The sequence below is a fragment of the Neopelma chrysocephalum genome, unplaced genomic scaffold (genome assembly GCF_003984885.1).
Source record: "Neopelma chrysocephalum unplaced genomic scaffold, ASM398488v2 Primary Assembly neopelma1_147, whole genome shotgun sequence".
NCBI classification, from domain to species: domain Eukaryota; kingdom Metazoa; phylum Chordata; class Aves; order Passeriformes; family Pipridae; genus Neopelma; species Neopelma chrysocephalum.
In genome coordinates, this window is record NW_020897809.1 from 12,058,464 (window position 1) to 12,085,716 (window position 27,253).

The window sequence follows — 27,253 nt, forward strand, 5'->3', positions numbered from 1 at the left end:
TTTCCTGGAGGAGATCTTGTAAAGTCAGTGGTAAGCATTCACCACCACTGAGCCAATAAGCTCCTCAAGCTTCTTTAATAAGACTACTTACTTCTTCAGTTCCTCTTATTTTGAAAAACATGACACCTCTCTTAATAAAACAATCTGGAGGGCGAAAAAGTCTTCAGTAAGACCACCAAAAGTGTTCCTTTTCCAAGGCACCTGAAGGATTACAGAAAGTCCAGTGCCTTGACCTGACTGCAGTTCAGCAATTGCTACCATGCAGTGTGTGACCTGCAGTATAATGGACTGGAGACGGTATTTTAAGTCTAAAAATGAGCCATTTATAGATTCTTTTTCTACCCCTCTCCCCAATTCATTTTTCTCTGCTCACATCCGACCATTAACAGTTGTCTTTTCACCCTGTGCTCCTGTTTCATTTTCCAGCTGCCTTTGCTGTTTTCCCCCACGTGCAATTGAACATGAAATGGTTTGACAGGCAGAACATGTACTCACCCAACCACTTATTCCCAATCAATATTCACGTGGAATTCCTGTTAACAAGCAAGAGTTATGCACACACTGTGAAGGGAGGGTGGCCTCTTCAGTGATCACTTCATTAAAGGTATGACAGATCACTCTCTTGTCTACCTTAACCAGCAATCACATTCTCCACGCTGCACACCCCCAGCAGGGCTGGTTTTGCAACAGTAAGATAATAACTTTTGACACGATCTCTATTGTTCACCTCTGCAATTAATTGGGGGATTTGACATGGGTTACAAATAACAGGAAATCCAGCACATAGTCAGCTTTTATTAATGTAAAAATGAGCTTTCTATAGACCTTTTTCTGCTAATTTTTTCCAACCTGCACACAGCAGGATCACATTTTAGTGAATACTGTTCACACTAATGCTTTTTACCCTGCACTATTTCTAATGGTGCCATGGAAGCCATGATGGAAGTGTTAAAGAGTAGTAGAGAGGATAAAGTAAATTGAAAAACTGATGTGGTTCAAAGTCCAGTTTGTAAAATCAGGGCAGAATTCATTCTTTAACACCTCTGCTTAAACAGTTTGAGCCTCCTTATATGCAAAGGAACTAAACCACACTGCCCATTCTCAAGCCTTCCAGGGTGCTAAAAGGGTAAGAAAATGCATGTATTTTGAAAGTGCTTTATGCCACCCTACTTAAAAATAAAAAACACAATTTTACCCCCGCCCTATTCTTTCCCCTTACTGTGCATCTATTTGATGCTCTGAGCAAGCACCACTGGTCTAACCACCAAGACAGTCCTCATTGCCAGCTGTCATTTCACCTGGGCAATCTCAATGGGGAAGGAAGCACAAAAACATACTGATAGCTTCCTGATTTTGCACAATTTTAGTTATTTTAGTTAAATTCAATTACAAAACTGAATCTCCCAAGCTTTCAGAGAGAAAACTTCTACGTTAACTTGCTTTTCTTGCAGCTTCAGCTTTGCTTTTACTCACCTCTGAGCAAACTAAATATCCATTACTAGCAGTTTTTAGGCAGGAAACTCCAACATGCTAAAGAAACTTTCAACTCAGCAAGTTAGTTATATTTGAAATCTGCTCAGTCTGTGAAGACTAACAAAGGAATTGCTTTTGTAGACATGTGCTTTATTTGCCATGTGCCATTAAATGAGACAGTCACTCTACCACAGATATTAATAGTAGAGTTTGGCCTATTCTAAGGCTCAAATATGAGGCTATTTTTCATACTGACCTTAACAAAAGATCATGGTTGCAAATGACCCTAACAACTAATCTGGGCTTGATCTGTAGAGGGACAGAACTTGGTAACCACCTTGTGCATTGCACATAATATGCACTTGCCCCTGAAAAACGCACCAGGAGATGCTTTACACCTGCCCTGAGGTAGATCCTCTTCAGCTCAGAGGAAGCAGATCCACCCAAATGGGAATTTACTTGTTCTTGGGGTGTAATGAATACATGGGTCACACACAAAAAGATCCTGTTTCAGTATTCCAACTCCTAACCTTGTGCTCTATCCCACTTGTGTCCTCTCCTTCCTCCAGACAAATATGAGTCCAGCCATGTGCTAAGCAGCACACAGATACCAGAGCAGACCCAACCCAGCTCAAAGAAATTCTCTACTCACAGAAGTTGCCACAGCTGCACAAAATGCTTCTCCTCAGGGGGTTACTGCTATTCCTTGAGCTGCCACCAACTTTCACTATCTTTTTCCTCTGGCCAATTTTTGCACTCCTCTATATGTGCCCAGATTACTTTCTGATGCTCTTTTGTTGAGCCTGATAACTAAGTGCTGTACTGCTGTTGCTTTTCTAGAAGAAATGATTACTCATTTCCCTGGAATAGCCTCAGATCCTTTGCCATTTCCATGTGCTCATGTTATATCTAAAGGCTCAAAGAGGACACGCAAATAATTAGAACAGTTCCAACAGCCCAAAAGAGAAGTCAAAACAGCATCTCTTCTGGTGATTGGGAGCACATGATTAATGAGAATTTCCTCCACTGGGAAAGGCTCCTGCAGTCCTTGGCCTCAACTATTTGCAGACTTTTACACACCACAGCCTTATTACGAACTTGGAGCAAAACAACCAGGAGAGGTGGGTTACAGAGTATCTTTGCTGCACGCTGAACAGCCTGACTGCCAGCATTTGCTCTATTTCCCCTTTCCATGTCAGTACATTCACATTCAAAAATAGAAGCTCAGTAGTGTAGCCTGTACTGTGGACCAAACCCTCAGAAAACACCCTCCCCTCCCAGCTCCAAGGGGAATTGCCTGAGCAAACACCGGAGGACTGGCCCCTGCAGACACTACACCCCATAAGCGATGGGGTGGGGGTGAATCTGCTCCCACTTATGCATCTACAACCTGCATGTATCACTTTCCTTAGTTCCCAGAGAGTTTTCTTTGTGCCAGTAATCAGGCAGTGTGGTTTTCCGAGCTGCCCAAGGCACGTCCTGCACACAATCAGAGCCTGCTGACTTCAACCAGACCCCGCGCACGGCTGCGCCTGAGTCATCTGGATTTTGTGCTTATGAGCACAAAACCTCTTGCTGCGACCCAGATGGAATTAACAGAGCAGTCTCCTTATTTCTAATTGTTAGATCATCCCTTTTTAACTCCAGCAAAGATGACTTGCAGATTAAATCTCTTGGGGGTCAAGGCAGTTGTTGTGTTTGTACAGCAATTAGCACAGCAGGATCCCAGGCCACAAATGGCCTCCAAGGCTATGTCTATACTATGGTGTCAGCTCAAACCTCAGTTCCTCATTTAAGCCCAACTTCCCAACTATCAACAGCACCTACACAGAAGTTTTTACTCTGGCCTAGCCAGGAACACAAAGTGAGCTCACAAATCATGTAGAGACCAGCTCAGGCTTCAGCTGTGATCTATAAACAGCACAGATACAGCAGTTTTGAGCTCTTTCCTCTAACAGAGATCACCAGGAAAGGCTGCCATGGGCAGAACTGGAGCTGCTGTTCTGATGCTCAAGCAAGTCTTCACCATCTTAACTTGAAAAGCAAAGATGAACTGAAGTCACACATCTCAACATCACCAGATCCTGGGAAAGCCTGCAGAAGGAAAGTCTCATTTGCAAGATCCACCTGTATCAGCAGAGCACAATGACTGCTTGCATTGTTTCAGCTCATGCAGAAAGACACGTTTGTCTTGGGTGGAAGGAAAACAGCAGCTCAAAGAATCTAATGGACCATATGGCTCTTCAGAAAGAATCTCTGCTAACATGAGTGAAACAGTGCAAGCAGCACTGAAGTAACAACTGCTTTTCCAAGCCTTCACTTTGAAAGGATGAGGCAACAGCTCCAGGAGCAAGATCAATAGCATGATCCTGATTCTGCCATATTAGGGCAAAAACCAGTCAACTCTCATCTAGTACAAAGGTCTAATGAGATACAAAGAAAATCAAAGTCAGACAAGAAACAAGGGTCATGTTACTAACTACGTGACTAATTTAACCAGAATTATAATAAAGTCCCCAACACTTGGAGGAAAAGCTCTCCAAGAAACCATGCAAGTCAAATGGCAATGACTTCAATGCAGAAATTACTGGCTGCAGTCTTTGACCTATCTTACTCCTGACATCCAGATGGAATACCATAGAGTAACCTTCTTTCCATGAGGACCACGATGCCCCAATCAGCACCTGAGCTCACTAGTCCTTACAAGAAGCCCTCATATGTTCCCTGCCACTCCCATCTTCCAATTCTCCATGTATTTCGTTTCCAAATTTTACATGATATATTTTGCCTGTGGCACAGCAGATCACTTACCTTTCCCCTATTAGCCCTCTGTTTAATCACAGTTTAATGTGAATTGATCTTTACATTAATGAGTCTGTAAAGAAGATTGATTTTTTTTCAAGAGACTTTTCTGCTCAGTTTGGCAGCAGAGTAGTCCTATTGATTTCGCCTTCCCCAGTAAATACGCTGCAGTGTCACTGATTCACTTCTTGTGAATCAGCTAATCCTATTTCACACTCTTTTGCTCCAAAAATCCCTTCTCTGACTTCCTTGTTATCTGTGCTTATTCAGAACAAGGTGATGGGGCCAAAGCATCTCACACAGCTTTGGGTGTTGCTAACACACAGCTGACTGTTGTGGGTCACCATCCCCTTTGTTCCTAAATGGTTGGGGGCTTAAAAGACTTCCAACAAAAGAAAGTTATTTTTAAAGTGTTTAATCTGTTAACTTCCTTAATTCCTAGCCAGCTAAGGATGTGGCACAGTGTGCTCTGTTTACCATGCTTGCTCCAGAGGTCTGGTTAGCATCTGAGCTCTACAGCTGCCCAACAGCCTGTGCTGGTGAGCCTGAGTCAGAGGATGCTGCCTGAACCAGGCTGGCCACCTTGGAACCAGGGCAGAGGACAAGGATCCACCTCCATCATCCTGTGCAAACATCCCCAAAACCCTCCAGGATGCATTTACCCACATGCAGGTAGACAAAGCAACAGAGACAGGCTCAAAGTAAGGGCTGAGCTCAGGGGTTTGTAGGAAATTCATAGCAACAGGGTTGATTGCAGCTCAGGTCCTCCTCTTACCTGACATGCTGGCAAGGCTAAGAGTCCTTCCAGGCCAAGTTAGCAAGGAAGTTAGAGATAAACAGACTAATTTCTGCTGCAAATAGGTCGTTTCTTCCATCCTCCCCTTCCCCACCAGATCAGGTAACAGAGTCTCCTTGAGAGCCTATAGAGTTAACACACTCTTGCTGCATTCAGATGGGAAACCCTCAGCCAAGAGCATGTCAGTGAAAACATCCTGCCATCAACTCCCAAATGTCCAAGTCTAGGAACTGCAGCTAAATTACAAATGCTGTGGGAATTTCAGGCAAGGTTCTCCTCTCAGCTATTCCGATGTAATTTCGGAATCAATCCAGATTCAGTCTCTCCCCCTCCCAGATGAATTTCCTGGCTTTTGTTTGCACTAACAGATGTTTGCATTTAATGTCTGTCTTTATTTGGTAACTCGTACATAGATTATTTTTCCCTTCTGTTCTATTAAAAGCCTTATCAAGTCCCTTATGTTTGCTCTTGTTGAGATGAACGACTTTGGCAGCATTTTCAACGTGCAAGGCAAACAAACTGACTCTTCGAGGAATAATTAAACTGAACTAAACTTCATGGCAGTGTATTAGGGCAAAGCATTTTTGATACATATGTTATGTCTGTGTCCATCTGCAGCCCAGAACATCCAAACACTTGCAGAAAGCTTTGAGAATTCTCTCTGCAACAGATTCTCACATATATACTCAACTGGCCCATGGTCCACACACACGTGGGGTCAAGCAAGTTTTGGGTGATGGAGACAGGTATGGAAAACCCAAAAGCAGGGAATGCAAAGTAAAGCTCATTAAAGAAAATCTTTATGGAAAATGTGAGTTTGGCAGTATGGCAGATTTCTTTCCCACATATCCTAAAGGAGAAAAAGTCTCTTCCCCTGTTTAAGAAGAGTAGGAGATGAAGTAACTCATTCAAAAGGACTGTTTTGAGTGACAAATATACAACCCCTGCTTTTATAATACATTAACAGCCCTTTGGAAATACTTAACCACATGCAATATACAAAACCTACTTCAGAGGTTTGTGAGGTAAACACACTTCACACATTTCTAAACACTGAAAAAAAAAAGGAAATGTATTTATTTTTCTTCAGCAGTAAGAATACACTGTAACACTATACACTCAAACATAAACCAGTTTCTCAGTACACAAGTCTTCATTATGAGTCTTCACTCTGGGTTTGGTTTGGCAGCCTCCCCAATTATTACTTCACAGATTTGAAGGCCAGGAGAAACCAGTATGACCATATAATCTGATTTCTTACATCACACAAGGCTAAATAACTTTACCCACCAATTTGCGAATCAAGCCCATTAACTTGGAGTTGAATTAAAGGACCATCTTTTAGGAAGCTATCCAATTGATTTAAAGACTCCCAAGAATGGAGAAAGCTTCACTTCCTCAGCAAATCATTCCAATGTGAGTTAGTCAGCAACATCGATTGAAGCAGGTACTTTAAAACATCTTTCAAGTTATTTTTATCTCTGATAAAAATTAAAAGGAAATGCAAGGGGGAAAAAAAGTGGCATTCTCTGAAACAAGCTAAACAAAGAGATCCTTCTTGCAGAGGTATGACAGCAGCATTACAAATCCCACTATCAGAGTTATTTATGTGTAGCAGCTGAGAAGAGCAATGCAGATTTCTGGAAAGTGATACTAAGCAGGTCTGTTTAGAATACAGTCCTTTTATCACTTGGCTTTGTACCTTCCCCTTCCCTCTGCACCACTCTGAAATTTCAGAGGAGCTGTAAATCTACTGCCTTCCACCAGTGATTATTCCTCCCTTCCAAACTGCTCATTTCATTTCAGGAATAAAAAACCCAAAGCTCCAGCAATTTGGTCCTTTGCCAAGGGCTAAATTAATAGCAAAAATAACAACAGGGGCTTGTGAAACTCAGATCATTTATAGACTTCATGAGAAAGAAAAGCCGATCTTGGGGGGCCTAAAACTATATCCTGGATGGCAAATTCTATGCAAGCTTTCCACCCATAAATCAGATTTCTGGAGCTCTTTTTTGAATCCTGATGCACAACACACAGGGTTATGCAGCAGCCTGGTGAGCTCAGATCAAGTGGCAGGCAGATGCCTTCTCATGTCAGGGGAGGCACCACCCTGCCCTGCAGCCCCCAGACCATGCACAAGTGGTCACAGAAGCAGGGAGAGGCGGTGGCAAGAGGCAGAAATCAAACGAGATGGTTTCACACCAACTCCATGTGACATTTGACAGGCCCGATAACTGCGGAGACACAACCCACCCCTGCGCCCAGGAGGTGAAGTGGTTATTCATGCATCCAACAGAGATGCTTGCTGGATCCAGCACTGATGGAGCACTTTGGCTCTTGGTAAGCCCTGCCGGAACACGGTATTCCCAAGAACCACATCAAAGGCACCGTATCTCAAACAAAAGCTAAACTCACTTCATGCCAGGAGTGAGATATGGACACCAGTTTGAAGCGAAGATCCTTAAACTGAATTAAGGCAGTGAGGGAGTTGTTCTGTTTTGCATATTTTAACACTGCCTAATGGAAGAGCAGGAAGAGTGCCAGTTCACTCAATTCTGTCCTTGATTTAAGTGACAGGAATGTACATGCAGTCAACAGATCAAGGCTGTCTCAGAGTAAATCAGAGCCCCTTGAGCATGAGAAGCCAATCACCTGGTGGTGTGGTGACAGGCATTTTCCACTACAAAAAGTAGCAAATCCATGGTAAATATGGATATCTGCCTGCAGGTGTACACTGCAGGCTGGAAGCCATCACTCGAACAGTTCCAGCACTTTGCTGAAGTCCCCATTAGCTATAAACACTTCCCCTTCCCAGGAACTTGGGAGGTATCATGCATACCTCAGCAAAATTCCTTCTCGGTGTGCATTACAAGCAGACACATGCAAAAATAATTTTAGAAATCTACACTCTTAAGGTATTAAATAGTTTGATATTATAATGTTTTTATTCCCTTCAGCAGCACCATCAACCCAAGATCCTTGTGGAAGATACACAAGGGCTCTCAGGTGTCTAATGCTTCTGTGGTCATCTACTCCAAAGTTAGGAACTTCAGACCTTCTGCTGGAATCTAGCTTTACAACCACTGTTCTCTCAAAAGAAAATTAAAAAAAAAAAAAAAAAAAAAAAAAGAGCTGAAAGAGACCATAAAAACAGGTCTGGAATGAGTTCCCTGAAAGATGAGGATGTGAACAGTCTCTGGCTTTAAGAGAAAAGAAGAAATGATCAGAACAGGACCAGGGAGGAAAAAAAGAACAATAAAGGTAAAATTATGTACTCCTTTAATAGCACAAGTATGACACAATGGTTGAAACCCAAAGGCAGATGAAGAAAATAAAAGTTTTATTCAATATGCAACCAACATGTGGAGTTTACTGACGTAAGTTACCACTGACCATATGAACAACATTAGTTGGGCCCAACCTCATGCTGATCGTGCTACTCCAGGTCAGGTTTCTTAATTAAGGTGCCAACAGCCCGTTAATGAAATCTAGACTCAGCAGCAATGAGGGTGACACACAGGAAACTCTCAGAGGCAGCTAAACCCACCCACAGGGAGCCCAAAGCCAGAGGAGGCTGCAGTGACTTACAGGTGGAGGGAGCGGACGCTGGAAGCAGCAGATCCCAGGGAGGGAATGGTGGTCAGCTCGTTGTTGTCCAGGAGCCTGCAACAAACAGAAAGGAATGGCTAAAGCAAGCAGCCTGTGACCAAGCCTATGGGAGCAGGGGATGCCCATGGCACTCCCTTATCCAGCCCCCCACGTCTCCAGGAACACTGACATTTGGGCAGAAATGACATTTGTCTGGGGCTCTGATGGCCCCACTTTATTCTTTAATGCATGAGAGCCACCACCACTGGTCCCACAGTAGTGTCTTTATAAGATCAAGGCTTTCTTCCCCCCTTCCACCCACTCCCTTAAAGTGCCACTGAGGAAGGCACTGTGCCACAGCCCTCCATCTGCCCAAGTTTCCAGTCATCACAGAGGCAAGCCTGACACAGGAGACTGTTGGCACCTACGGCCATGAGTCCCACTGCCTCAGGACATGGATTTAACCCCCTCCCCAAGCAGCAAACCTCACTTGACCCTCCATGCCAGGTCAGGGCCTGGGGGCACAAGAGAATGTCAGCCTCAGGCATCCTCTCCACACCAGGAAACCTCTGGAAATCCCACAGGGACTTCCCCACAAAGCCAGCAGCACACACACAAAATAGTGGTGCTGGCCACAGTAATGCCACCAAAAACAGGGGACCTGCTGCATCCAGCTGGGGAGCACAGTGCAGCCCCCCAGGGTCATGGAATCACAGACCTCCCACTCCTGCAAACACCAGCACAAAAAAGTCCCCTTCAATGGCCTAATGTTTGAAGTGTTTTTCTGACTGAAAACAGATCCTTGCCATGTGACCGGCTCTTCCTTGGTTTAAAGAGCCCTTGTTTGTATGGTGAATTAGTCAATTAATTACTGTAACAGTCGCTTGTCTGGCTGCTTGAAAATTACCTAATTTCTCAGCCACGTTGCCCGCTCCCCCCTCACCACCACATGCTGAAGCCATTAAAGCCAAGCCACAGCCAGGCCGAGGTGGGAGGCACACGGGGGCTCCCCGGGACCCCCACCCACCTCTGATCCCATTCATCAGTCACTGGTGGCCTTCAAACTGCTCCCCTTCCTCAGGGAATCTTGGAAACATCACAGCCTGGGTGCAAAAAGCAGAGCACCCTGTAGCTGCACAGTCTAGATGTGCTAAGCCACGGGCACGAGTTGGGGCAATCCTAAATTATGCTGCTGGGTTTTTTTCTTTTCCCTCTTCTTTCCTTTCAAACTATTTTTGGCAGGTGGGAGAGGGCAGTGGTACATGCATCCCAGAGCTTCCCTTCTGGCTCCTCCAAGAGGAGGCAAGATATTTGATTTCACGAGGAGTTCCAGGCACTGCTGGGATAAAAGCTTTCCTCAGCCTCAGCTCTGCCTCTGACATTATGCCCATGCCTTAAGATGTAAGGGAAAACAAGCCAGCCAGATGCATTGCAGTTCAACAAGGAGCTCCACTCTGCAACTAAAAGATCACTCTTGCTCATATTACAGCAAGGTTTAGAGCTTCCAAAGCTACAGAGCAAGCTGGACAGAGCATTAAAATGCTTATTTGTGCCATGTCTTCATTAACATCTAACTGAGCATCTTTTGAAAAGCCATGGGAGAAGGAGGATAACTAGGCCCACCCCCTGCTAGCCTGGGTCACGTCTGGTTAAGCAGCTCCAACACCAACCAGTGTCTAACAACTGGTCTCCTCTGACATAAGTGTGATATTCATATATCAGCCTCCTGTCATGTCAGGAGTCAGTCAGAAGTGGTTCTCCCACCTCATTTTCTCTCTTGGCTCACAGGCACCAGTTGCTGACATAGAGGAGAAAGCCAAGTTCAGTATTTACCTGGGATTTCCCACTGATCTTCCCCTTCTCCCATGTAAAGGAATGAAAAAAAAAGAAAAAAAAAGAAAGAAAATGAAAAAAACCTCAAACCAGAACAGCCAGGCTCAACAAATTAACAAATTTAAACTTTCAGTCTCCTTTCTCTTCCCCAGCCCTTGCCTTTGATGACACAAACCCGCTGCCTCTCGATGCTGAGGCAGAGGAGGAGGGGGGGCCACCCGTATAAAATATTTACAGTCCAGTTGCCAGGCTGGTGTCAAGCTGAAATGGAGCCTGCTCAAAAATAGCACAGCTCTCCAGAGCTTTCAGTAAAAGGCACTTTAGAAAATAAAAGGTGAGTTGTTTGGAGAGGAATTTTAGCACAGTTACTACCTTCTTTGTTACAAATGAGGTTGGAAAACCTCAGAGCCAAGCAACCATCACTTTTGTGGATCCCATGATCCATATGACCTGAGGAAACCCCAGAAAGGACCAAGGGCCTACCCCCAAAGCAGCACCCTCCATCCCACCCTTCCAGCCAAGGTACAAGAATGGATGGACCCCAGGGACTGTCATTAGAAGAAGCCACCAAAAGAGATGAGAGAAAGCACAGGTGTCCTGAAGGAAAGTAACATCCCACCCCAGCACACCCCCTGAGCTTCCACCACTTATTTCAGAGCACGTGGGATCACAGTGTTTCGTGCCACTTTGAGACACTAAATTTCATCCCACACAGACTTAAAGCTTTAAAGGAAAGAAAAGCTGCTCAAACCACAAAAAGGCCACCAAAGCAAACCACACAAACAACTGGCTAAACCCAGGGAAAGGGAAAAGTGTAGGGTAAATTCTGCTATTACTTTATCACAATCTCAGTAAAGCACAACAGAGCATCCAAGATAAGCTACGAAGTTTAAATCTTTTGGTCTGCAGACATTTTCTTAAAATCAGGGGAAAGCAAGATGTTTTCAAAATACATCACACTAATTATTCACATACAGAGACACACACAGAGTTTTAAGCCTCATGTAATGCTCAGGAACCACAGACACCATTTTTGAAGCATCATGGGAGGTTTCAGGTCTTATCAATGCATCTATTATTTGGGGCAATCTCTTTCCCTGAGGGTGCCTTGGTTTGCCCAGCGCAGCATGCACAGCAAAACACTGACTTGTTCTCAAGACATGCCACAGCATGATGCTTATTTCATGAATGTTTGTAAAGTGCTTAAAAAAAACCCTTAGAAAGGAGATGCTCTGGCAATACAGATGTGGTTCTCCTTGTGAAATGAAGTTTATTTCAGTGGTCTGTGGTTTAGCTGTTATTGAAAAGCAACCAAGATTGGTAGATAGGGCTTTTAATAGAGCTTCTCCCTCACACTTTCCAGAGCCTGCCTTCCAGGCTCTGCTCCAGACCTCTGCCTCCCTTCCAGTCTCCCATTTCTGACTGCTCCCTTTCCCTCCTACTCAGTCCTATGCTCTCTCCCTGCTCCCTAACCCTGCCCTTCTGACACAGCAAACAGCTCCCATCTTCACCATTACTTTGTGGGCTGCATTACCTCCCCCAAAACCCTGACACCTTTTTATAGTGTCTAACTGTTCAGTGCAGGGCTTGTCCTGCTCTCCACACATGCAGCACTTTGCACAAGGGAGTTCCCTCCCCAAGGAATCAGCAGCCGTACACATTTCTCACCCCATTCCCCTGAAGTCACATGCCTTCAGGCACTTCCACGAATAAAAGCTATTGCTAAGCCCCAGTCATGTTAGGATAATTCTGAAGTCTCATGGGATCAGGGCTGCAATTCTCTTCTTTAAGCCCAGAGTAATTTAAAGCTTTCCACAGTTTAAAGAGAAGCTGAGAAAACAGATCCTTTAGGCAGCATTTTGCTGACCTGCATCACTTTCTCTCTGAGGATGATCATGAGGAACTGATTTCAGAGCACTGCAGTCACTCCTGATGCATGTTCCTAACTTAGTCATGATTCCTAGCAAGTCCCTACTATTAGTGTAAGCAGGGGAGCCAGGGGCAATCAGGTCAGGGGAGAGATGCTACAATAATCCCCATACTCCAATCTGGCATCAGTCAGGCAGAGTTCCCCCTTCTGCCTATTTAAGAATCATAGGATCTGGCCCCTCCTTGAGTCCCAGAGCCAAAACTTAATGAAAACTGACAGATGACAAGAGAAAATGCACGATACACACAGAGCACAGTATTGTTTCTGAAAGGAAATGTTTTTTCAGTTTCCCATGAGGCATCAGTAGCTCTTCAAACAGAGCCCAAACCTCAAGTATGCCAGCGATTCACCAGTCAAACACGAGCTCATTACCTCAACCCACCGCCTGCAATTTCAGTCACTTTCGTTTTTCCAAACCCAAAATCGGAGCTCCAGGAATCCCTGTGAATGGCTGACTCTGTGAGTGTAACTGCTGAGCCTCCACACAGATCAGGAGCTTGGAAAACCTGTGATTCCCCCCCAAAAAACGTTTATTTTGCCAGCAAGGGGGGTCTGGCAGAGTCACTGAGACCTTCACCAGCTCCTTCTCTTCCCCACCGGAGCAGAAGACAGCTCTGCTGTTCAAGCCTCTCCTGGCAGACTTCAAACAGAATTTGTTCTGGTTCCAAAAGGAGCACAAATGTCTGAGAAAGGAGGAGACACAGTTAAGTGCTTTGTTATCCACTACACTACACCTTTGTTTCCTGGGAGATTTGGGCTAGGTTGGCATCAAGTATCACAATCCAGGCTGTTCTGCCTTGCTTCAGGGTTATCCTTTCAGCAAGGATCTTTGTGTGTATGTTCAGGTGTGTTGGCTGAACTGCTCCCTGGGAGCATTGCACAAGACTGAGGGAGGCAAACTCCAATGATTTCCAATAACATCTCTGCTGTTTTAATTGGAATGTTGTGTTCTGCTAATTGATTAGTTCAAAAAAAACAAAACAAAAACAAACCAGCACAGGTACAATATGGAAAAAAACCACCCTCCACATCAAGTCAGACCTCATTCAAGTTAGCTAAAGGAAGGTGCTGTCTTAGGAAACAAGATAAAATTTCCCTCTGGCCCACAAGCTGCCCTGGCAAAATACAATTGAAACCTTTGAAGGAATACTTACACTTCCTGCAGGTTCGACAGCTCTGCAAAGGCAGAAGGATCAATCTCCGTCAACTTGTTGTAGCTCAGGTTTCTGTTAAAATAAAAGACAGTGGGATCAGCAAACTGCAGTTCCCCTGCTCAGCAAAACACAGTCATCTTAATTATTCTGGACTACATTGGGAGGGTTTGGGTTTTTTTAAAAGAGAGAACTTAAATGGCAGAGCAGCACTTTCCTGCTGAATACAAGAGTGAGTTTAGTTCCATGACAGAAATATTATCTAGCTCTCCCTAAGCTTTTCCCTCCTTCGCATTAGATTAGTGTGGTTTTAATTTGTCTTCGTATTACACAATTACATTTATTATTTTACTATTGGTTATTCACAACCACAAAACTAATCACAGATGAATAGGATATTTCCTGACAAATTAAAGTCTGAACTGAAACAATCAACAAACCGTCCACTAAATATTTTATAGCTATATTCACATGGAGTATTTTTCATACCACTGTGTGTTACACACAAAATGTGCACATATAGATACTTACACACTATGTGTAAACATAAAATATATTCTACATTTTCTAACAAGGTTATATTATTAGTATATCAGTAAATGTTTTTATAACCAGCAAATACAGCTTTCAGCCATGCAGCAGTACACGCTTTAGTCCTCAACAACCTCAACCAACACCTTCCAGCTACCCAACAGCCCAAATCTCAATCACATTCTAGCACTTCACTGATGGATGGCAAATGGGTTGTGCTCAATTATCTGAAAACAGACCGACGGCAGAGCAGACCCATCTCACAGGACATCCCTGATTGGAAACACATCCAGAGCTCACCATGCCAGAGTCCTCCCTCCAAGACAAGCACACCACACAGGACAGGTCAAACCTGCAGCCAGGGACCAACCAGGAGAACACAGATCAATTAAGACCTAGTGACTAATGATGCGGAAAGTAACAAGTGGTTTAATTAAGTGATGTATGCAGTGCTGGCATGTTTCTGTGAGAGTGTAATCTAAAGAGGGAGGAGGCAAATTGATGGGTGGTAGCAGAAAAGCAACCACAGTGAATTGTAAGGAAATTGTGAGGGGGACCTTCTTTAATTTTACTCTGCTCCACACCCTGCTCTAGGATATTACCGTGGGTAAAATTCATCCCTCCTGTCTCCTCTGCAGGGAGGTTACACCCTCTTACTGCACCTCTGAACACAACCCAAAAGATTCATGGCCTGATTTTAGATAAGCCTTCAAACATTAAGCTGCTTATTCAAACAACCAAGCCAGTCTGACTAGAAAACCAGCCAATCTTCCCTGGTTTGTGTTTTTCCTTGCTTTAAAACTGTGCCCACAGAATGCAAGCAGGTCTGGAACCCAAACAGGTAAACAGGACCTAAGTCACCGAGGCACCTACTGAACCCAAGCTACATGACACAAGAGCTGAGGCACACAAAGAAAAGGGCAGAACAGCATTGATGGAAACCACCTGCCTGAACCACTGGTGCCAACCCACTGCACTCTGTGGGAATGCAAAGAGAAACCTGGGCCCACAGCAACCTTACAAATACCAAGACTTGAAAGACTACAAAGCTTAACAACTTTGCATGATTAGCACAAAGCGATCAACACCTCCTTCAAGCTAAAAAGCAGATATTGATCACCTGCCCTCTTATAATGCATTTATGGGAAGTCCTCAAAGCCTTCCCCTGCTCGAAGGAATCATTTGATAGCTCTCATGATCATGCTGTTTCCCATTTCAGAGCAGCCAGCTCCTTGCATCTTGCCCGAAATGTTCAATTTTTAGCCAACAGCTGCTGTGGAAGAAGGCTCTACCAATCAACAACACAGGCTGGCTCTTAACAGAATCTCGAACTGAAGCTATATGGGAGTGTAAAACCTAACCAAGCATCTCGGTTTAAAATATGCTGTCCTGTAAGCCCCTACTGTCTTTTAAAACACTCAAGAGACCTTTAAATCAATACCAGCCTACAGCAGATATCCATTTCACTATGAACTCAAAGGCATTTATCTAAATAAAAGTCAAACTGCAGTTTAAACTCGGAGTGTGTTTGAAAGCCAAGTCCATATTCATAGCACAATTACGAATTAAAGTGCAATTTGCCCACAGATTACATTACTACTTTTTTTTTTTAAACCACACAGCAAGATCAGGTTGGAGCTTGTCCTTGCCTGATCCACAGGCAAAAGAGAAAATGCAACAGGTAACGTCCTATAGGCTCAACACAATAAAGACCAAGCCGACATAGAATACTAGTGACAAACTGTAAGAGGGAAATACAACTATGGACATGACTGTGCATGAATCCATCTGTTTTCATGTATTTCTAAGCCTTTATTGCAGCCAACCATTGCATTTCTTAAGATTATGTATTTCTCCTCAACACATTCCTCTGCAATAGGTTAAGGGGCTATTTTATGAAGAAAAAACCCCCCAAGAATCAAAAGCACCAAACTGATCATCCCCACACTTGTCAAAAGGACCAGATCCCTGTCTTAGCCAGAGCTCAAGAACTGAGTGACATTGATATGAACCTCAGAAGTTCACAAGTGAAAAAAACAAAGGCCTTTGTAAATTGAGGGATTTCACGGCCACAGTTTAACATCATCCAAAATGACTTTCTGATTATTGTTGCTGCCATTCAAGACATTTGAACACCTAAGTCACTGCACAAGTGACACACTGCTTCTTCAGATAGCACAGCCGTATTTCATTGCTTCAGCAACAAAATTTGCAAAGGTTGCTGCAGAAATGCAGGTGAACTCTGACTTCTTGTACGCCCAAGTCTTCAGTTCTCCCCACTCTACCCACCCCGACCACCACCTATCCTCACCAAACATAGAAAACACTGCTCCAAAATCAGTGGGGAAACGAAAGCTAGAAATACAGTCAGTACAAAATAAGCAGGAGACTTGAAATTACACAGATATGCCAAAATAAAGTTTACTGAATTTCTCGCACTAGCTGTACTTTAAAACTTAAATTAAAATCCCCAAGAATTTCTAGCCTTAAGCATTAGCAATCAAAGGACGTGTTTCCCAGAACTTGGATTCCCTCACTAGGCACTATTTGGCATGCAGGTCACAGCATTTAAGTGAGAGAAAGAATTAACGTGCTCCAATAGATAGATCATTGGGAGTCAGGAAACCTCCCTCTATTCCTGGTTCTCTTAATCTCCTGCTGTGTGACCGGGTCATGTCACATCACCTCTCTGGAGCTTTTGTTTCCACAGCCACCCTTTGTCTGTCTTGTCTATTTAGACTGTAAATAAAATTGAGGTAGGTATTGTCTTGGTTTGCCCGATGCTGATGAAATGAGGCCTCAGTCTTGGTTGGGCTCCAGTAATGCAAATAAAGAAGGGAACTCAAAACTTGAGGTCATGGGTGCATATGATGCTCCCCCACCCCTAAGCGTGGGTCCCAAATGTACAGCAGTGCATGAAGAACTGCAGGGGTTGTAACATTCCCACCAGTTTGGTCTCTCCAAGCTGAGTGGAGATGCCAAGCCTGAGGGCACAGCTGTCCCACTGCTGAAAGCTGTCACATTTACTGCTCTCCCATAGCACAGGATGCATTCCTTCTTGAGGAGCCCCTTGGGATGATGCCACACAGTAGCCCATCAGTGAACAAATGTTTCTGCCATCAGTATTCCAAAATGTCTTCTTCAAAGAAAGAGTCATCAACACCCAAAGCCTTTCCCAAATCAGCACTCCTCTAAACCATCTGAGCTATCTCACGTCCTGGGCATCTCTTCAAAGTGGCAGTTTATAAAGCATCATCTACAGTGTTTTATGCCAGTCCCAAGAGTCCATGTCTTTGGTGTGTGTCCTGCCCATTTCCTGGCACCTACACACAGGGTTAAGCTGAGCCCAAACGTGGGCATACCCACACAGACTGCCCAGTGCTCTGCCTGATCCTCTGCATGGGTACATGTTTCTGCTGAATTACTCATGGGAGGATATTTTGATCCCTCCAAGGCAACTGTGGAAAGAAAACAGAATTCAACCAATATAAATCTGGGACAAGAGCCTGGGCTGCGAGTTCAGGGAAGCATCCTACAAAGGTCAGAAGCTTCTGCAGCTGGCAGAGAAGATAAAGCAAAGCACCAACTTAAGTGGCCCTTAACATTCAGTTGTTTTTTTTTCAGATCAGCTTCTACTGAACTGGGAGAGTTTGTGGGGTTTTTTAACTTTATTCTGACTTAATGGCATGAGAAGTGCTCTGCATATTATTTATCCATTACATACTTCAAGTCTTCCTTGTATTGGCTAATCCAACAATGCAGGGTTTTCCCCTCTTGTCACTAAGATGCCCGTGAACAGGAACTGAGAGCCTGTTAAATCAATATGGGAAGGCCCCTGTTCTGTCTATTCAGCCATTCCAGTCTCTAAATAAGAAAGCAGTGTTTGCCTTCAGCTGGCATTGAGAAACTGGCACTGTGGATCACTGAACATTGCAGAGCCTGAGAAGAAAGCCTTGTTAAATAACCAGATATGTAGCCTGCCTTCAAACCACCTCTCAAAAGTAATAATGCTGTCACAGAGAGAGTCCTGCTTGCCAGTGAGGAGGCATCAGACAGTTCTCTGAACCATGAGATGCCAATCCTACCTCCTTGGCCAAAGTGCAGGGCAGACTGGGAGTTCATGTACAGGTTTTGGTTCTGCTTTGGGAACTTGACCAGTGCAGAGAAAAGCCACCTCTCTTTAGAAAACAGAGGTGGCTGGCTCCCCAGACAAAGGAATAGAGACATATGTGGCTCCTGGTCTCTGCTCACCACGACGATGGCTGAATTCTGTTCAGAGAGGTGAAGGTTTCCGACCCTGACGTCAAAACTATTTATCTGTCAGTGCAGAAGATTATGTCAAAAGTGCTTCTGCACCTTTTGATGACAGGCACTGGAGAAAAGGAGGATGGCTTGAAATTCTGCCACTGCCAACTGTGGCTTTCATTAAAACACTTTGTCAACCATTGTCATAACACAACTTTTCATTGCTCCTGCACAAAAGGGAGCCGAGGGCCCAGAACAATTGAGCCCTGCGATAGAAATTCCTCTGGCTCATCCGTCGAAGGATAGCTGCCTAGTCTGCAGCTTACTGAATAGGCACCATCCTCTCCCCACATGTTTGTAGATGGCTTTACAGCGCTGGAACGGAGGCCCCATGCACACTTGATTGGGTATGAAAAGCATGGTTGCAGCTGAATTAGCTTGGGGATGGGGGCCAGGGGGTGGAAAAAAGAGTGGGAGCACGTTGCCCATGCTAGAAGTGTACAGCTGTGCAGGGAAGAAAGCACACTCAAATTTCTCTTAAACAAGCTTGGAAGGTGCCAGAGATGGCAGAGTCCTCATAAGCAGTGACATAAAAGGCTTAATGCTGAAGCATTAAGTGATCAAAGAGACTCACGGATGCAGGCAGTTGTATGGACTGTCAGGCAGAAAGAAGCAGCTTTAGTCCAGTTTTTACTCTTGTGCACAGGACAAGTCCAAATTCTATTCCCTTGAGACAAGAGCAGCCAAACAGCTCCTGCCTCTAGTGCCAGCTGCCCACATCTGCACTGCACGGCAATTCCCTGAAATGGGAATTTTTCAGTTCTCCCTAAAACGAATCACCACTAAATGGAGTTGCCATCACAGTGATGAGAGTCAGGAAGAGTTTTCACATACCAGACATGCAGCCCTTAATTACCTTCTGGAGGATTTCTTGCAGGTTCCTTTGAAGTGGCTGATGCACTGCCAGAAGTCAAAGCCTCGACTTGGAGAAATCTCTCACCCAGCCACCACAACCATTCCTGGGTTTCCTTTGAATCCACCTGCTAAACTGATATAAACCTCCAGATTCTTACACCCCTTTCCTCCTTCATCACCCTCACCTCCCATTTTACTGCTCCCGAACTCAGCATAACAGGCCCACAGTTCCTTCCCCAGGAAGGATAAAGAGCAGAAATAATACATGTTTTGCACTGAAGGGCTCTGCACCCACACTGGGTCTTGCAGTTCAGCCTCAGGCATGATCTCCCACTCACTGCTGAGCAATATCTGGCATCACAGAACTCCTGAGGTTGGAAAAGACCTCCCAGATCATCGAGTCCATTTACCCAGCACTACCACATTCACCAGTAAACCACGTCCCCAGTTGCCACGTCCACGTGTTTTCTGAACATTTCTAGGGATGGTGATTCCACCACTTCCCTGGGCAGCCTGTTGCAATGCCTGACCACCTTCCAAGTGAAAATAACTTTACGTCCAACCTAAACCTCCTGGCCATTTCCTCTCGCCCTATTGCTTCTTATCTGGGAGAAGAGACTGACCCCCACCTGGCTACACCCTCCTACCAGGTAGCTGCAAGAGGATAAGATCTCCCCTGAGCCAGGCTAAGGAACCCCAGCTTCCTCAGCTGCTCCTCATCATACCTGTGCTCCAGACCCTCCCCCAACTCCATTGTATTTCCCTGGACACATTCCAGCACCTCAGTATGTCTCTTGTAATGAGAAGCCCAAAACCAAACCCTGGATTTGAGGTGCAGCCTCACCAGAGCCCAGCACAGGGGGACAATCACTGCTGCCCTGGTCCTGCTGGTCACAGGATGCCACTGGCCTTCTTGGCCTCTGGGCACACACTGGCTCATGTTCAGCAGCTGCTGACCAGCACTCCCAGGTCCTTTTCAACCAGGCATCTTTCCAGCCACTCCACCCCAAACTGAGCCCCTTGTGATTTCTTTTGCAGTGTACCCTGACTACAGCGTGCTGCCTGCCTGGGCAAAGCACCCAGCTTACAAGAGACTCTGAAATGGGGCACAGAAATATCCCACACCAAGCATCAGTTACCTCCCAAAAGGAGGGAAAGGCAACAAAACACAGAGCACCAGAGAGGGGAATGTCCCAGATCGCTGCTTCAAGTGCTTTGGAGAGAAGGGGGCTCTGCAGACACAGGGAGGACACACAGCACCCAGGAGGGTGAAGCTGTGCCCCACCACTGAGAGGTTCTGTTAGCAGCTCAGCAAATGTGCTCACTCAGGCTTTACTTATGTCCTTGTTCAAATTAGCAGCAGCAGCATCATATTAGCTTGGGTTAATAGCCTGCTCATATAAGGGGCTTTATGTGCAGAAGGGAGTCAACTTAAGGGCAACCCTCAAGCCATAATATGAGCTAATTTGACAGTGAAGACAAACTTTGAGAGGTCATCCAGACACCAAGAAAACTGCACCATGAATCACTCTCAGTCATGACCAACGATACCGTCTAAAGGAAATTCCTGCAGCATGATCCCCAAACAATGGGTACCACGCCGATTCCAGCAGATGCATGTGGCCATTAATGCAAAGAATACTAATTAAAACCACATCACTGAGAAGCATTATGCCACACTACAATTTAATTTAGCATGTGGTTGATATGGCTCAAAGAATTCAGGAATTATCTTACCTTTAAGTAACTTTCAGGGGCACATTTTCAGCCCTATCCCTTCTTGCTCTGTCACTCTGCGCTCACAGCTCTTTCAGCACACACAGACCACACTTCTGGCATGTAGAGGTGCCTGCACATATAAGCCTGGTGAGCACCCACCACAGCTGGTCTGTTCACACAAGGCTGTAAATGTAAATATTTCCATTACTGTCGACTCCCAGGCTCCGAGAGGCAGCACAGGAGAGCAACCACACTCCTGGTGTCTGAGGAAAGGCAGAGGAGTCCTTCCCAGGAGCACTGGGTAACACTACACTGCTGCTGGGGCTTCCACATCTGCACCAAGGAACTTTCACAGCCTTGTTTGTCTCTTTCAACAGGGCAGTGTCACCTTATTTTAGGCCCTGTTTGATTTACACAAATGTGTTTTGACAAAACCTAGGATCTCGTTTCCTCCTATTTTAATAACCTTAGTGAAACGGGAGTTCTTGTCTGCTTTTTTCTTCTCTTTTTCTTGCAATATCATCTCCTCTGAACACCCCTATTTTAAGACAGAAAAATTATATTCAACTTAATCTACATAATCGTACATATATGCAAATACTCCACAACATATGTACAAAGCACTTTGGTAACTCAGGTGTTTATGGACCTTTTGCTATCCCTCTGCAGCACCAGAAGAGACATGAGGGGGCTTGATTCCAGCCCACTCAACAAGAGTTCTCAGTATTTCAACTGCTCCATGTTCCAAAAAGAGTAAAGTGGGATTTCAAGAAGTGAAGTAATTTCGAAGTCACCCAATGGTCTCAATGGCAGAGGGAGGACTGTGAGCCCTTGTACCTGCAATGTACCCCCCTGACCCAGCAGTGCTCACGGCATTTACAGCCCTTCTCTTTCCTGGGGACATTGACAGCCCTTCCCAGCAGCAAGTTTGGGACTCAAACCAACAGAAGATGGCAGGGCAAAGGAAGCAGGAATGACCAGGTATCCAACAACACTTGCTCTGCCTCTGAAAAGAACACCATGAGCAGCCACAGCCCACAGTCACTGAGGCTACAAACCCTCCCGTCAGGATTGCACGTTCCTCTGCTCCCAACAAGGCAGCCCAGTCAAAGGCAGTATTGTGTGTAGGGAATAGGGGATCCTGCAAGGGTTAGAGCAGGCAGTATTTAATTGCAGCAATTTTTCACTTTATTTGCCTCTCCTATTAAGCTGCACTGCCTGAAGGAGACTGATCCTCTCCAAAACACACCGAGCCATCAGCTCCAAGGACTGCATCAAAGCAAAAACACATTTCAAAGGGGGCATGGACATCTAAATAAAAATAACTGTATTTAATTTCACATAAAGCAATCCTGCTTTACCACCTGTGACAGGTAAGAAGTTGGAAGGAAAAGCAGGATGTGGAAGTTTTTTTTTTAACCCGCAAATAAAACTCCACCCTTCATCTGCCCAGACACCCATAGGGTTTATTGCTTTAATTAAAGTGCTGACTACTGTCATGAGAAAGACATACCCTAAAACCAAATCCCTGCAAGTTGTTTGCTCCACTGCATACAAGCAAACTCACCTTTCTCTAATTTGATAGAAAATTTTTTTTTGGTGATTTTGCATCCACAAGGAAAAGCACTCTGTGTCTTAAACCACTGAAGCAATGGCTGGATAGCCCAGCTCATAAACAAAATACAAAACAAATTGCTCCTGCTTCCATCACCACTGTGTTTCTTCAGTAAATCAATAAAGGCCATGACTTCTTTACTAACATTGTCAATTAAGGTTTCCCACTGTGTATTCAACATATTAAACCAATTTATTGAAGATTAACAACTATATAATTTACTATACATGTCTACCTTAGAACTGCTAAGCCTCCTTTAACTAATAACAAGAGCTACATTGATAAATAAGCAATAAGTGCTATTTACAGTTTCAAAAATGGCTCCTTCTGCAAAGCAAATATTTTCATCTGAATGTTGTGCAATTTTTCACAAGTACTCACAGCAGATAAACCATGTTAAACCTTTGGCTTTTTCAAATGTTTGGGAAGACCCACAGCAGTGTTTGAGTGCTGGCAACTGAACCCTCCCACCACATGACTTTGCACAATCCAGCTGTGGGTTACAAGTCAAGCACAGAGAGAAGGAGAATTCAGAAATTCCTTGAACACTGTTCAGAAGTATCCACGATTTTAGAAAGCTTCCAAGGTCAATTATTCAATAATCCATATTTTAAGATAAGTTTTCTCCTAGAACACAGAATTGCAGTGCATTCTACTCTCCTTGGGGATCCAAGTGGTTTCAATCATTTCTGCAAGCATTTCTGGTAGGCTCAGAGTGCTTAACTAGCCAAAACAACATTTTTTCCACTACTCCAACACCACTGTTTATCAGAAATATTAATTTAATAAATACACGACCAGGCACAAGACTTTGGTGCAGTTAACCAGCAGCACCACGTGTGCACACCCTGCTCACTGGGATGGGAGACCACCAGGTCCTGATGACAAAAGTTTCAGCCCACACCTGGAATCACCCCTTTGCAGAGCCCACAGTGAGTGAGGCTTGGCCCTGCCTGGTCCAGCAGCACAGCTGGGCAATGGCCTTGCCCAGCCCAGCCCATCATTAATGGTGGGGAGAGGGCAGGAGCCCACTCCCACTGTGTTTGCTTGGTTTCTTCTGCTTCTTCTCATTAACAGTTAATCGGGAAGGACTGATCTTCCCCCAGAAAACATGCTTGCTTGGAAGTGGCACAAAAGCTAGTCAGGCAAAAAGTTGGGGGGATAGTCTTGGAAAAACAGCGCTCAGATTTTTCCTGCTCGGGCATGGGGGCTCACCCGCTTGCTCCTGCTTCTCCTGCACTTGACCACAGTTTTAACACCTGTAGAGAGGGGATGCAGCACCTCCCTGCTCTGATGATGATGGTACATAAGCATTCCTAAAGACATTTCCCAGAAAGAACCACTGTTGTCCTGTTCTCCATCTGGCTGGCCACGTTACACTGCTGTTTCACTGGTGGCTGCTCCTCCTAAGCCACCCAGTGCATATAATGTATCATCATCCAAGAAAAATCTCAGCAGATATGTTGACTTTAAGCTCTACCTCATTAGATGTGCTGCAAAGTTTAACAAACCAATGGACCAGAGCCCAAGCAGCCAATTCAGCTACACCTGCCAGGACAGAGGCAGTGGTCACCCTCCTGGCTCTGTTCCACCATTCCCACCCAGCAGCAATACCTCTGGTCTCACAGAACACCCAGACAACAGCGGAAATAAACCCCTCTCTGATCCCAGGAACAGTCCAAGTGGAATTACAACACTGGTCTCCTTACTATGCCCACCATGAACTTACTCAAGTTTAAAAATCTATCAGACCAAGGACATTCCCAGCACTTTCCAATGCCATGGGCTGAAAAGTGAGAGTTTGGCCAAATCCAAAGCCCTTGTGTGTGGAAAGGAATGATGTATTTAACCTCAAATCATCATGTAAAGGACTCATTACCCACAGGGCAGTCCATGGCTGGCAGTGCTGCCTGTTGCAGGCCAGCTCTAATCCCCCAGAGGTGTGAGAAACACATGGCAGACAGCTCTCCCTTTCCAGTTTAAAAATAGTTCTTCTTTGTAATAAGAACAGCATTTTAAGGGCAAAACCTGTAGATTTTAAGCTAAAAAGAAACCCCTAAGGTGGCCATCCTGGCTGGAGGTGTGTGGTTTACACAAGCATCCACCCTCTTTCCTTTCGAGTAATCAATGTCCAATCATAATGCACTTCCATTCCAGGCACTTCTATATTGCCAACAAAGCACCAAGCAATTTAATGGATTTCTAACCCCAAATTGGAAGCTGTACTGCATCCAACTGATTCAGTTTGTTCAGTCTTAGAGGAAGCCCCAGGAACAAAATGCTAGAAATAAAACCACATGCACTGGTAACATTACAGAAATAGATACAAGAAGAAGCAAATGTTCTGTCCCTTTTATTTTATCTGACCTCCAACCTGGTTTAACTGACCTTCGAGATGGAAAGGCTGCATTTAAAAGAAACCATTTCCACCTAGATCAAGAGAAATAAAAGCCAAGCTATATATAATGCATTTGCCACAAAACAAAGCAAATCAATCTAGCATGAAACTATCTTTCACTTGACAATGAAAAGCCAGAAAAGACTTTCAAGGTAATTTACTCCCTATTTTAGGTCCTAAGCAAAGCTATTTTCCTCGATAAACTTGTTTCTCCGCACATGCCCCGAGAACAGCAGAGATGGCTCCCTCTACCCTCACTTTATCACAATCTATCACTCCATGGCAGGCAGCTGTGTTATCATCTCTGGGTAGCAAGAGGCTGAGGCAGCAGATCAGAGGCACTGGTGTGACACAGGAGTTTCCAAAGGAGGGATCCAGCAGGTCAGATACTGTATGACATGGTAGATTCTTTCCTTACAATCCATGAGCTCTAGAATGCTATATTCCTGCCTCGGTGTTCATCAGGGTCATCTATCAGAACAAGCATTCACACTTTTTTGGCATAACTCCTGCATTAGTTTTTGCCACTGGGACAGCAGCAGGACACCAGCAAGGATGTCAAAGGAGATGGAGCTGAAGCTCAAGTCTTTGCCCAAAAAAATGCCACAAAGTCATTGAGGCAACAATTTAATCTATTGCTGCTTTCCATAACATGCCAGCTTTCATGTTTCTTATATACAGCAGAATGTCACTTAAATAACTTAAACCTGTATGTGACTTTCACTACATGAATTTACAGACACATTGGCAGTTATAAACACAAACATGTACACATCCACATATGCATGAGGCAATACAATTACAGTGATGTATACAGCTAGAAAAGCTTTATCAGGAGAGTTTGGGACAGCTGTACAGCTTATGACTGAGTTGTGAAGAGCGCTAGTAAAAAATTTTTATTACACTCTGCCCCAACATATAATGTCACATCTTTTACAGAAGCACTATTTTAAAAATCTTTGAGAGCTTTACAGTTTTTATTGGTGCTACTTTTCAGCACCTTGCACTTACAAAGCCAGACTTCTGTATTAGTGCGACTCAGACCGCAGAAAGTCTCAAAAGGAGAAAAAGTTCCAGCCAATAAAATTTTAGAAAGCTCTTCAAATGATCTTAACCTTCCCAAGTCTGATACCTCGGGATTTTGCAGGATTTAAAGACAAGGACTATTTGCAGTGCCTGCAGTTTTTTGCTCTTCAGGTCTCTTAACCTTTCGGGAGTCCTGGGCAAATAGGGCTCTGGGTGAAGCAGCTGCTCATGAGCCCCACACTTGCTCCTGCTCTGCACGCTCCATCTTGGGGGTCACTTGAGCTGAGCTCAAACCCTGCATTAGCATCAGTCAGGCGCCAAAGCTGAGCACACGATTATCCTTCAGATCAGGAAGGTATTTTTTCATCTACTTCAAAGGGCTATGATGTACTTTGCTGGATGGACACCTTGATTTATTATTCAGTGAACTCCCTCGGAATTGCACATTTTCTCAGCTAAAAGCATCACAGCTAATTCAAAGGGAAGGTAGATGGTGAAGGTTAAATCAAAGAACAAACTCTCTCCTCTATAGATTTTCATCCTTTCTGTGTTGTAAGGGGATGGAAAGGAGAACACTGCCCAATTCTTTTGCTATGGGAAACAATTAAGAACTCTTACAAAATTGCTGGATTCAGAAGGTATTTGGATAAGCTAATTTCTTCTTCATTCAACTGTTATTACTGGAATTATACAGCTCCACTTGGCACTTGAGATCAGATTTTTTTTTGTTATAACTAAGTTTCTGCCCACCAGAAGATCTGTATGTGCCAGGGGAGCTCCAGTCCCAGCTCGAAGGACAGGGAACCCCTTAATCTGAACAGATGCTGCATCAAACAACAGATTCTGCAGGGAGATATTAAAAGGCAGACAGATCCTTCCCTCTTGCTTTGAGCCCCCTTCACTTGGGCATAATCCAAAGTAGATCCCATCTTAAAACTGCCTAATGGCCTCTAAAAACATTTTTAAAAGTCCCATAATGAGACTCCACATGGGTGGCCACCTGGCTGCACTGAAAATAGAAAAGCTAACACTACAATTCAGCCAGGAACAGAAATACCCTCTCACTCTTCCGAGTGGTCCTTGCAAGCCCAGGCACTGTGCCAGGGGCTCACCATTCACCACTCACACTGCACCTCTCACGGGGCCAAGGGCTCCTTGGCTTCACACCAAGGCCTCGTGCTCCAAAAAGCAATTATTTGGAAAACATGAATGCAGAAGGTGCTCCCAGGGT

At 44.5% G+C, this 27,253-nt stretch overlaps 1 protein-coding gene across 1 annotated transcript in view; it reads right to left on the reverse strand.

Moving 5' to 3' along the window:
* LRIG1 (leucine rich repeats and immunoglobulin like domains 1) overlaps window positions 1-27,253 on the reverse strand; it is a 92,380-nt gene that overhangs the window by 42,190 nt on the left and 22,937 nt on the right. Inside the window, exons 2-3 of the mRNA XM_027700383.1 lie at window positions 13,577-13,648; window positions 8,660-8,734 (exon numbers count right to left, since the gene is read on the reverse strand). Of these exons, the coding sequence (XP_027556184.1) occupies window positions 8,660-8,734; window positions 13,577-13,648 (147 nt within the window). The remainder of the gene's footprint in view (window positions 1-8,659; window positions 8,735-13,576; window positions 13,649-27,253) is intronic.